The sequence below is a fragment of the Girardinichthys multiradiatus genome, chromosome X (genome assembly GCF_021462225.1).
Source record: "Girardinichthys multiradiatus isolate DD_20200921_A chromosome X, DD_fGirMul_XY1, whole genome shotgun sequence".
NCBI classification, from domain to species: Eukaryota; Metazoa; Chordata; class Actinopteri; order Cyprinodontiformes; family Goodeidae; genus Girardinichthys; species Girardinichthys multiradiatus.
The window spans coordinates 10,427,384-10,440,334 of NC_061817.1; the positions used below are offsets into that span (position 1 = coordinate 10,427,384).

Below are 12,951 nucleotides of genomic sequence, written 5' to 3' on the forward strand. Positions count from 1 at the left end.
AAATGGTTTACTGACCATGGTATCACTGTGCTCAATTGGCCTGCCAACTCTCCTGACCTGAACCCCATAGAGAATCTGTGGGATATTGTGAAGAGAACGTTGAGAGACTCAAGACCCAACACTCTGGATGAGCTAAAGGCCGCTATCGAAGCATCCTGGGCCTCCATAAGACCTCAGCAGTGCCACAGGCTGATTGCCTCCATGCCACGCCGCATTGACGCAGTCATTTCTGCCAAAGGATTCCCGACCAAGTATTGAGTGCATAACTGTACATGATTATTTGAAGGTTGACGTTGTTTGTATTAAAAACACTCTTCTTTTATTGGTCGGATGAAATATGCTAATTTTGTGAGATAGGAATTTTGGGTTTTCATGAGCTGTATGCCAAAATCATCCGTATTAAGACAATAAAAGACCTGAAATATTTCAGTTAGTGTGCAATGAATCTAAAATATATGAATGTTAAATTTTCATCATTACATTATAGAAAATAATGAACTTTATCACAATATGCTAATTTTTTGAGAAGGACCTGTATTAGCACAGGTTGACATTCTGAATTGTTCTTTAATGCTGCACCTTTTTATATACCCTTACCCAGATTTGTGCTTTAACACGATCTCTTCTGTCTAGGATTTTCAGATAAACTGGATTTTTCAGTTTAGGTGGACTGCTGCTTTAAACTTCTTCACAACTTTCTCCTTGATCTGTCTGCTGTGTTCCTTGGTCTCCATGATGCTCTTCACTAATGTTTCGTAACTAACTTGTGAGGCCTTCACAGAATACTAGTCAGGTGTCTTCTGAAGTCAACTATTTGCACTGGATTTTATGTAGGGGTGTCAAAGTACAGGGGAGAGGTAAAAGTACATGCCACAAAGAGTTTTATTTGTAGTAAAAATTCAAGCCTTTGTAAAATTGACTTTCCTCTTTGCAGTTATGTGCTGCTTTGTGTTATGTGCGGACCATCACATAAAATCCCAATAAAATACACTGATGTTTGGGGTTGTAATGTGACAAAATGTGCAAAAGGTAAATAGGTATGACTGGTTTTGCAGGGCACTGATTGACATGACTGTCATTGGTCAGCTTAATAAACAGAGATTCTTCTTCTGCTCCTACAGAACAACCTGGGGGAATGGCTGTCGGCTATAGGTCTGAGCCAGTACCACCAGGTTTTGGTGCAAAACGGTTATGAAAACATCGACTTCATCACAGACATCACCTGGGAAGATCTGCAGGAAATCGGCATCACGAAACTCGGTGAGATATTTGCATATGCCGTCATGTGTCTGTCCACCTTTTGATGTACAACAATTTATGTCCTCCTTCATGTCAGAGTCACCAGATGCTGTGGCCATCAGAGAAGAATGGCACTTTTTAAAAATTTGTCAACTTCATAGACTGCATCTTTTACATAGAAGGTAATATAGCACTTCAAAGCTGAGAGTCCAGTAGGAGAAAAAATGCCTTTATCTCTCGGTACAGCAGAATCCTTTTATAAGTGTCTTGGTAAGACTGTGAGTGTGTTTACCTAAATCTACACCAGGGGTCAGCAACCTTTCTGATGAGGAGTGCCATCTGAAATTTCCTCAGTGTGCCATATTTCCATGTGTCGCGCATGTCTAAAACAGTTCTCGTCTTCGAGTTCAAGATGGTTTTATCCCCTTTCTGCCAGGAATGTTTTTACTACATCAAAACAAATCCACAAATCATTCTAGAACCTTTCCACTTTGGAGGGTTGGAAGGAGATAATTAAATAAATACATTTATCATAAAAAAAATAAATAAATGTGCCATGGAATTAATAAATGTACCCCTATGAATACTTTACAGATTGTCTGTTTGTTCATTTTCTATATGTCAGAAACATGAGTATAGCAGATATACAATACTAAGTAACTATAATCAGCTCATATGGTATGTGAGAATGTTAAATCAATCTTTAATATGTTTTGTTTGTTGTGGAGCAAACTTTGAAAAGTTTTTTTTTATCACAAGAATGGTAGAAAGGTCTCCAGTGGAAAAGTAAGAGATCTTTACTCAGTCTTGTTACTGGGATGATTGGATAAAACAGGAACCGGTAACTATTAGACGAGCAGCTCAGCTATAGAGCCTTATGACTGTGGCCTGCAGAACATTGTAAAGACACATGATGACAAAATGTACTCGTACTCGTCGTCTTCCGCTTATCCGGGACCGGGTCGCGGGGGCAGCAGACTCAGCAGAGACGCCCAGACGTCCCTCTCTCCCGACCGCCACGCAATGTTGAAGAGGCGTGTCAACCATGACAGCCCTACAACATCCAGAGACTTGAGGTACTCAGGGCGGATCTCATCCACCCCCGAAGCCTTGCCACCGCGGAGCTTTTTAACCACCTCGGTGACTTCAGCCTGGGTGATGAAAGAGTCCAACCCCGAGTCCCCAGCCTCTGTTTCCACCACGGAATGCGTGATGGCAGGATTGAGGAGATCCTCGAAGTACTCCTTCCACCGCCCAATAATGTCCTCAGTCGAGGTCAGCAGTCTCCCGCCCCCACTATAAACAGTGTTGGCGAAACACTGCTTCCCCCTCCTGAGGCGCCGGACAGTTTGCCAGAATCGCTTCGAGGCCAACCGGTAGTCCTTCTCCATGGCCTCACCGAACTCCGCCCAGGCCCGAGTTTTTGCCTCTGCCACAGCCTGGGCCGCAGCACGCTTGGCCTCACGCTACCCGTCAGCCGCCTCAGGAGTCCCACAAGCCAACCACAGCCGATAGGACTCCTTCTTCAGCTTGACAGCATCCCTTACTGCCGGTGTCCACCACCGGGTTCTGGGATTGCCGCCGCGACAGGCACCGCAGACCTTACAGCCGTAGCTATGGGCAGCAGCATCAACAATAGATGCGGAGAACATGGTCCACTCGGACTCTATGTCTCCAACATCCCCCGGGATCTGGTCGAAGCTCTCCCGGAGGTGGGAGTTGAATACATCCCTGGCCGAGGGCTCCGCCAGGCGTTCCCAGCAGACCCTCACTATGCGCTTGGGCCTGCCAAGTCTGTCCGGCTTTCTCCTCCTCCAGCAGATCCAACTCACCACCAGGTGGTGATCAGTGGACAGCTCAGCCCCTCTCTTCACCTGAGTGTCCAAAACATGCGGCCGAAGGTCTGATGATACGACAACAAAGTCGATCATCGACCTCCTGCGTAGGGTGTCCTGGTGCCAAGTGCACTGATGGACACCCTTATGTTTGAACATGGTGTTCGTTATGGACAATCCGTGACTAGCATAGAAGTCCAATAACAAAACACCACTCGGATTCAGATCGGGGAGGCCATTCCTTCCGATCACGCCTCTCCAGGTGTCACTGTCGTTCCCCACGTGGGCGTTGAAGTCCCCCAGCAGAATAATGGAGTCCCCGGGAGGGGCACTATCCAGCACCCCCGACAGGGACGCCAAGAAGGCCGGGTACTTTGCACTACCACTCGGCCCGTAGGCTGAAATGATAGTCAGAGACCTCTCCCCAACCCGAAGGCGTAGGGATACGACCCTCTCATCCACTGGGGTAAACCCCAACATGAGACGGCTGAGCTGGGGGGCAACAAGCAAACCCACACCAGCCCGCCGCCTCTCCCCGTGGGCCACTCCAGAGTAGAAGAGAGTCCAACCCCTCTCAAGGAGATGGGTTCCAGAGCCCACGCTGTGCGTGGAGGCGAGCCCGACTATTTCTAGTCGATATCTCTCGACCTCCCGCACAAGCTCAGGCTCCTTCCCCCCCAGCGAGGTGACATTCCACGTCCCTAGAGCCAGCCTAAGCATCCGGGGATCGGGCCGCTGAGGTCTCCACCTTCGTCCGCCACCCAATCCTCTTTGCACCGGTCCCTCACGGTTCCCCCTGCAGGTGGTGGGCCCACTGGGGGATGACAAAATGTGTACTGTTAAAATGCATTATCTGTGGCTAAAAGTAAAATAGATAGATAGATAGATAGATAGATAGATAGATAGATAGATAGATAGATAGATAGATAGATAGATAGATAGATAGATAGATAGATAGATAGATAGATAGATAGATAGATAGATAGATAGATAGATAGATAGATAGATAGATAGATAGATAGATAGATAGATAGATAGATAGATAGATAGATAGATAGATAGATAGATAGATAGATAGATAGATAGATAGATAGATAGATAGAAGTCAGTCAGGATAGCCTTTGTCTTTGTGGTCTTTATTAAACTGAACTCTTACTTCTGTGTTTTGCTGTTAAAGGTCACCAGAAGAAGCTGATGCTGGCTGTGAAGCGGTTGGCTGACATGCAGCGCAGCTCAGATGGGCGGGGCTCTCTTCGAAAGAAGCCACCCCCAATCACACAGCAGCAGGAAGTCATCTCAATGGACAGCCCGCCCCTTGATGGTGAGCTAAGAAATTATTTTTGGCCAAAATAAACTCATAATGATCTTAAACTGCCTTGTCAAGTAAGATCTCCCAGAGGTCAGATACTGTTTCAGTTATGTTTTACCTTGCTGATAGGGTGGTCTTCAGGTAAACATTTTTGTATTGTTGTTGTTTTTTTTAAACTCAGGTTTATTTTCCCTATTCATGGTTTCCCCTAAATCCCATTCTGACTAAATAAATCTGTTCCATCATTTTGCTGATGACACTCAGTTTGTGTTTTGTAAAACTGCTGCTAGGATGACCTGAAACATAAAAAAATAAATAAAGGTATGTGTGTAGACCCAACCTTTTTGAAAGGTTGGGTCTACACAGCTCTGTAATTCTTTAACTGTGTAATTAAAGAATATGGGTGTGGTATTAGTTACTTTGTTTATTGGAGGTGAAATGTATTTAATGTTTTAAAAAAGGTGCCTAACACCTCGAATCATAGAAACACTAAGCACCTCATTGCTGCCTTTGGAAGAGGGAATGCAGCATCCAAATGCTGATAATTCAATGCACTGATGATGAACTGGTCATAAGCAAGATCAACCTCTACAAAACCAGGAGCTTTGGCAGTTTCGTGCTCTGAAGCATATATGGTTCATGTTAAACACAATGCTAACGAGGAATGACATCAGTACTGACCTTTGATCCATTATTCTGAGAAGGGTTATAAATACATGTCTGAACAAATTAAAGTCCATTACAGTGCAAAAAAAGAATCTTTGCAGAATTACATCATAAGTAATTTAAGACCCGTTGAACATTGTCTTTTGGACAAATGAGACCAATGGTAACATGAGATGTTTGACCATTATACAAAGCACCATGTTTCTCCAAAAACACAGTAAATCATAGTATAACAGTACCTCATGCCAAACAAACACAGCAGTCGAGGGGTGATGATTTCAATTTGTGGCACTAGTGGCCTTTACAGGTATTACATAGAAACTGGCACAAAGGGAGGGGGAAGATATGCTGCAGATGTCCTGAGGTCAGGGTTCAAACCCAAGATGGCTACCTTGAGAACTAAACACCTTTTGTATGTGGGGAGCCTGGTCGTCTGCCACACCACGTGCTGCGTCTGGACTAGCTTGACAGTTACAGGACCTGGGGACTTTGTAGAACTTAATCTGACCATGGTCTTCTAGACATCGAAGGAGAGACTAGGCCTTTGGAACCGCTCCTGTACACTAGGTAGACTCCACCATTGCTGGTTTTCAAGTCTGTCAAAACCTTGTCTTTCTTTTGGTTCTTCTGTCCTGCCTACCTTCCTTTGTTTTGTATTTCCTTTCATATGTCCATCATATCCCTCCTTCCTTGTGTTCTTCCTTCCTTCCTCATTCTAGCCTGCCTGTTGTAGAAATATCTGCCATAAATTTAAAGTGAATCTAAGTATTTTATATTTAAAAATGAACGCAAATACAGTAAACTCTTCAAGATTAAATCTGAAAAATCTGGGAAAGTTCTACAAATGTGTAGAATCCCGGCTTATTTTTTTAAATAAATAACATTGATCTATTTAGGCAACTGACAATAACTGATAAAATCTCATTCTCTTTCAGAGGTCATCATGTCTCCAAAGATGAGTACCTTCCAGGACACTGAATTGAGCTCAGAGCTACAAAATGCCATCACTCACCCAGGTCAAGAGGTCAGGGTTCAGAGAACTCGCACCCTTAGCAAGGACCAGGAAGAGGTGATTGTGGTGAGTGGTGGTCCGCCGAAGAAGGAGGCACGAACGGTGAGGCAAGAAAGCAGCCAGGGAAGCACCTCATCCCACAGAGGCAGTGTTTCATCGCAAGGCAAACACCGTCACTCTCACAACCAGCCTGCACCTCCCTACACACCCCCACATACACCCACCAAGACCAGAACAATATCTTCCTCCTCCACCTCCTCTGCTCAGAGCACAGCTTCACCACAGAGCAAAACCAAACCATCTCCCCAGTCCATACAAGGGGAGCAACCTCAGTCGTACTCACAACCCCCTCAGTCTCCGACCCACCGTGGAGCCGCATGCCAAGTCCCCCAGCAGCAGCAGCCGCAACCTCAAGTTCAGCAGCAGCATCAGCCCCACCCTCATCACCACCCACAGACACAGATAATGGAGGTTAGAGAAAGCCCACAGCAGCAGGTTCCACACCTTTGTCTACCACCTGAAGCCGAACTGGAAAAGGCTGAGGGAGCAGAACCCTCAGCCCTCAAGAAGAAACGTACCCACAGCCTCAACCGATATGCTGTCTCAGATGGGGAGTGTGATGAGAGGGTAGGGGGTGGAGAAGGTGGAGGTGGAGGAGAAAGAGAAGCAGAGGCAGCAGTAGCTCAGGGCTCCATGGTTGTAAGAGCGGAAGGAGGCAAGTACGCCACAGTGACCCACCGTGTGAGCCGCAGCCATTCTGTCCGCAACCAGGAAAAGGCTGCCGGCCGCAGCCAGGCCCAGTCCTTTGCTTTGCGTCAAAAGAAAAAGGGTCCTCCACCACCCCCACCTAAACGCTCCAGCTCTGCCATCTCCAGCTCCAACTCCAACTTGACAGAGGCCAACATGCAGCAGCAGACACACACCACCACAGGAGGTATGCTGGATGTGCCTTACCACCAACAGCGGCGTGCCAGCGACCTGGGGATGTCTGCGGAGACGGCTGCAGTGGAGACCAACAGCATGGGTAGTGTGAGGAGCATCGCCGCCATGTTAGAGATGTCTTCCATTGGGGGCGGTGCCAAAGGCATGGCACTACAGAAGAATTACCTGCAGGTACTGGTATACATCTGCCTCTCTATAGCAGTTCACTTTTAGTCCCTCCAAAAGTATTCATAATGCTAGATGTTTTAACATTTTGGCACGTTGCAACCGATTTTTGATCTGCCATATGGGCAGTTTTCCATAGATAGATAGATAGATAGACAGATGTGCACCATCAGGAAGGTGGACGCACAAGTACCAGATAAAAAACCTAATCTATCAGTTGCACCTTCAACATATTTTGTATTGCTTTTTGCCTGTACAGTCAATGGGAAATTGGTGTGTTGGGTGGGTGCCCCCTGCTTGCTGCTGACGATAAGGAGACTAGTTTATTTTTTTTGTGTAGGACAGCACTGCATATATTCCACCCCAGATTCTCAGATAATTTCCCATACTTTAACTGGTTAGGGACAGGTAGAAGGAGGGGCTTGTCCATGGCTCCATTTATTCAAGAACCGATGCTGGTTACAACTATTATTCAGTGTATTATTGGGGTTTTATGTTATTGACCAACACAAAGTAGTGCAAGTGGGAGAAAGATCATACTTGCTTTGCAAAGTTTGTTTCCTAAACAAATACTGAAATGTATGTATCTGTATTTAATCCTCTTGACTCTATCTAATTGGTAAATAAAGTTCACCTGTGTGTGTATAGTGTAATCCCCATATAAAATAAGCTGTTTGGTAACGGCCTTAGAGGCAACCACTGTATGGCCATCTACCTAAATCGATAAGCCAGACAATGGCAGTAGTAATCAGAGAAGCAGCCCAGTGGCCCATGGTAACTCTGTAAGAGCTGCAGAGATCCGTAGCTCAGGTTAGAGAATATGTCAACAGGACAGCAAGAACAAGAATGCTGGTTAGAGTTGATGGATGAAGACGAATGGAGCTAAACACAGGGCAATTATTACAGAGGTCTACCTTTCAGCAAGACATCGACATGAAACACTATAACATAACATCCCAATAAAAATACACTGATGTGTCGTAACGTGACAAAATGTAGAAAGGCTCAAGAGATATAAATACTTTTGCAAAACACTGTATATATAAGATATAAATCCTTGATCAGAAATAACAAAAATAAAAACCTCCTAATGTGACTGTGTTATACAGGTGGGAAAAACACGGGAGGCCATTGGTCTGGATGGTGAAGTGGTGAACCGGCGGCGAACCATCAGTGGGCCTGTAACTGAGCTGGTGGAGGCTGCCAGGCGGGAACAACCTTCTCCCCTGGGTTTCGCCCCAACCTCTATCCAACCCCAACCTCAATCCTCCCCTCCTCTTGTGAACTCCTCTTCACCTCACCCTCCATCTTCTCCGCTTCCCTGCTCGGGAGGCAGCGGCAACTCATCAGAGCACCTTCCATTTGCCGAAGAGGGAAGCCTTACTATCCGCCGTCAAGCTCGAGGAGAAGGAGAAGGACAGGTAACTATCTAACTATCTGTACATATACATGTTTGTCTATTTGTCAGTCAATCTATTCTACTCTACATTATCTACATAATGTTCTGAAAGTCAGTGTGCTTTAATGTGCAAAGCTACAGTGAAGCTAAAGCGCTTGCTCAGCTTTAATTGTGTCCATTTATCTTTGTTCATGCTTTGACTGTTCGTGCAACAATGATCTTTTATCATGAATGTATGAACTTTCCGTTAGTGTGTATTTTGTGTATGTCTGCAGGGTGATGGCGACGCCCCCCCTGGAGACGGGGCTTTCACCCTGGAGGACACCCCTGAAGCCACCGGAACTTTAAAACGACGGCCTCGCATTTCCAAGTCCCACCCCAACGGCTCGGACTTCACCCTTCAGGAGTCATCCACCGTTAAACGGCGGCCAAAGAGCCGCGACAAAGAGCCTGAAGGCTATGCTGAAATGGCTGCTGCTAACGGGGAAACGGTTAGCACCGAGCAGCCCAACAACATGCAGCCAGTACCGTACCAGAACGGCACGGTCACTGTAAAACGCCGCCCAACGTCTGATGCTGGAGTGACAGAACAGCCGCAACCTCAGGCTCAACTTCAGAATCAGCCTCAGCATCATCCTCAGCATCAACATCAACCTCAGCAACAAGTGACTACAACTCCCCGCAGGGACAGTGTGGACCAGGGAGCTCCTGCAGCAAATGAAGGAGGTCCTGTGAGGAAACCAAAACCTCCGGTATCCCCAAAACCTGTCGTGGCACAGATAAAGAGGCAAGGAGGCCCACAGACCCCACCACAGGCTGCCCCCAATAAGAGGGTTCCCCTGCCAGGGCCAGGGACCCCTGGAAGTCCAGGTACTCAGTATGGTTTTTATGTCTGTACTCATACAGTGATGTTCTCTAGTTTACCTGCACTCAGCATGGGTAAGAAATGCCATCTTCATTTGGGACTTTTAATGATGCTTTTGAGCTGTTCTTTTTTCTCCAAGAGAAATGATGATGTAAACACATATCTTCAAAGACGTTTAAAAACAAGAATTTGATGCAAAAGTTCAAACTTCAGTGTTTGTCCTAAATTTAAAACACTTAAACTTTTTTTTTAACTGAAACAATTTTTAAACATAACTTGACAAATTGTGCTATAACATAAGACCGGTAACTGGCGCTTGCCCAGGGTCCATGTTTGAAATCTGGGTTGGTTCTAGTAAACCAACCAATTTAAATGAGCTGTAACCATTTGTGAAAAGAAGAGTGGTCAAATATCGAGCCTCAATTATGCCCGGACTTTTCTGATTGTTCTTCAGAGTCAAAATGAACATGATTTTCATAAGGCTGATGAGGGCATGTAAACCTCTGACAGTACCTTTATTCTTTCAGGATATAATTATACCCTGGTACACAGCTTCAGCAAGCAGTGGCAATAAATGCTGTTGTATACCTTCTCTGATTTGCTTTATTGATTTTCATCTATGGATTTTGTATAAGAAAATACTCAAAGTACACATTCCTGCTTTATTCTACTGGAGGTGACTTTCTTTCTTTCTGTGCAGTGGAAGGAAAGAAGATCCCCCCACCGGTCTCACCTAAACCAGCACCCCCACCCACAGCGCCAAAACCAGCCAAGCTGGTCCACTCTATGACAAGTCCTGCCTCCCCAACCTCAGCTTCCACCCAAGCTAAGCAGCACTCTGTGGTGGCACGACAGACCAGTTCACCCACCTCCATTCTGCCATGCAACACCCCTAACCCCCCAGTCGCCAAGCCGACAAGCCCTTCTTCTCAAAGCCCCCACACGCCACAGACTCCCACTACTCCTCAGACACCCCAGACCCCTGCCACTCCCAGCCCGACTCCGCCACCCGTAAAGCCCCCCCGCTCATCTATTGGGGGTGTGTCAGTGGACAGTGGGATTGCAGGGGGCGCTGTCACACCACAGGCCCCCACAACAGCAGACTTTGGTGTAGACTCTTTGGTGCATCAGAAGCTGGAGGAGACAAGCGCATCACTGGCTGCTGCTCTACAGGCTGTGGAAGATAAGATTTTGCGGCAGGACGAGTATGGAGTACACACACACACACACACACACCTTTGGGCCCCATAAGGAGCAGTGGGTCCTCACAATGTGTTGGAATATGTTGTATGTGTTAGAAAAATGGGACTTATAATATAGCAAATGCTAGAACACACACACAAACACACACACACACACACACGTACAAAAACATATGTAAACAGCGCCTTGCCAAAGTATTCAAACTCCCTAAACCTCTCCAAAGTTTGTCACATTAAAAAGCTGATAGCCCTAAATAAATGCCATAGCAACCCATTGTCTTTAGGCAGTATTCGAATAATTAATAGAGTCCAGATGTATGTAATTAATCTGAGTATAAATCCAGCTGTTCTGTGAAGGACTCAGAGGTTCTTTAGAGAACATTAGTGAACAAACAGCATCTTGAAGACCAAGGAACACAGCTGACATGTCAGGGAGAAAGTTGTGGAGAAGTGTAAAGAAGAGTTACGCCATAAAACAATAATAAAGCAAGTTTAGACAGTCTGATGGAGCACTGTTCCGTTGTCTGAAAATGGATAGAGTGTGGTAGAGTTGCAAACGTGCAAAAAAGGGAGATTATCAAAAAGAAAGCCATTGTCTAAAGAAAGGCAAACAAAGTTCAGTTTACCATAAGGAACACAGAACACATGTTGAAGAAGGTGCTTTGGTCAGATTAGACCATAATATAGCTTTCTGGACAACACTGCACATCACCCTGAATGCACCATTTCCACTGTGCAACATGGTGGTGGGAGCATTATGCTGTGGGGATGCGTTCTTCAGCAGGGACAAGGGAAGCTGGTTAGAGTTGATAGGAAGATGGGTGGAACTAAATACAGTATAATTATTCACCTTCTAGCAGGAGAATGATCCTAAATGTACAGCCATAGCTACAGCTGAATGGGTGAGGTGAAAAGATCTTCATCTGTTAGAGTGGCCGAGTCAAAGTTCAGACCTAAATCCAACTGAGAATCTGTCACATTGCCTACCATCTATTCTGACTGAGCTTGAGATATCCTGCAAGGGGAAAATAATCCAGTCTAGATCTAGATCTGGAGTTGTAAAGATGGTAGATCCATAAAACTTGTACCTCGCAGGTTTTATGTATCTTTCACATAAAATCGCTAGAAAATATTGGTTTTAATTAGACAACATTTGAAACATTTAGAAGGTTATTAATCCTTTTTGCAAGGCTTTGCAAGTAAAAAATACAACTCAGGCTCTCATTGTTTTTTTAAGAATATAACACAAAAAGGGTGTATCGTGGGGCACAGACATCCAAATTTAAAACAATAAGGTAATCAAAAAAGTTTAATTAAATCCTGGACATTTAAACACTCAGTGTTTAAATGTCGGCGCCATCAGGATGATTGATGTCATCCTGATGGCGCCGCAGATGGTCGCCTCGGCGTGTTGGTGCGCATTGTTTTGTTTTGTTTTTTGCTTTAAAACGGTCTTCTGTGATGGTACCCGGAGCTCTCTCACCAGAGAAGAACTCATGAACATCAGGGCTACTACACCAGTGGAGTTATTTCCCACTTTTCTACCTACTGCTCTGGAATATTTGGACATTCTGGTCAAAGGTGCGCTCACCTTTGTTCACGCGGTGAAACGCCGGAAGAGAGGGAAACGGGCTGGGGTGCTGGTACGTCTTCGCCAGCGTGGACTACGAACACCGTTACCTGGAATATTTCTCTCTAACGTGCGCTCACTTCCCAACAAAATGGAGGAACTACAACTGTTGTTGGGGAAAAACAGGGACTTTTATTCATCGGCAGTTTTGTGCTTTACGGAGACGTGGCTGTGTGGATTAATACCGGACTCCGCGCTGCAGCTGGCAGGATTCCAGCTCTACAGAGCGGACAGAGACACGGAACTCTCCGGCAAAGCGAAAGGTGGAGGAATCTGTTTTTACCTCAACAGTGGTTGGTGCAACGACGTGACAGTGATTCAGCAGCACTGTTCTCCAGACCTGGAATCATTCATCATAAACTGTAAGCCTTTCTATTCCCCCCGTGAGTTCGCTTCGTTCATCCTGGTCGGTGTTTACATCCCGCCGCAAGCTAACGTGCAGGTCGCACAGCGCATGCTCGCCGACCAGATACTGAGTGTGGAGCGGACCAACCCGGACTCCTTAGTAATCGTCGCTGGTGACTTTAACAAAGGTAATCTGACCCACGAACTTCCCAAATACAGACAGTTTATAAAATGTCCGACCAGAGAGGACAACATTCTGGATCACTGTTACACCACCATCAGAGACGCTTATCACGCCGTCCCACGTGCTGCACTGGGCCAATCCGACCACATCATGGTCCA

General features: G+C 45.8%; 1 protein-coding gene across 3 annotated transcripts in view; it reads left to right on the forward strand.

Moving 5' to 3' along the window:
• LOC124863345 (caskin-1-like) overlaps positions 1–12,951 on the forward strand; it is a 150,016-nt gene that overhangs the window by 133,027 nt on the left and 4,038 nt on the right. For 2 of the 3 annotated variants that reach the window (XM_047357690.1, XM_047357691.1), the window contains exons 17-22: positions 1,122–1,260; positions 4,252–4,395; positions 5,985–7,174; positions 8,278–8,589; positions 8,819–9,437; positions 10,133–10,637. In XM_047357690.1, coding sequence (XP_047213646.1) covers positions 1,122–1,260; positions 4,252–4,395; positions 5,985–7,174; positions 8,278–8,589; positions 8,819–9,437; positions 10,133–10,637 — 2,909 coding nt within the window. The remainder of the gene's footprint in view (positions 1–1,121; positions 1,261–4,251; positions 4,396–5,984; positions 7,175–8,277; positions 8,590–8,818; positions 9,438–10,132; positions 10,638–12,951) is intronic. The other variant, XM_047357688.1, reaches the window with a different exon arrangement.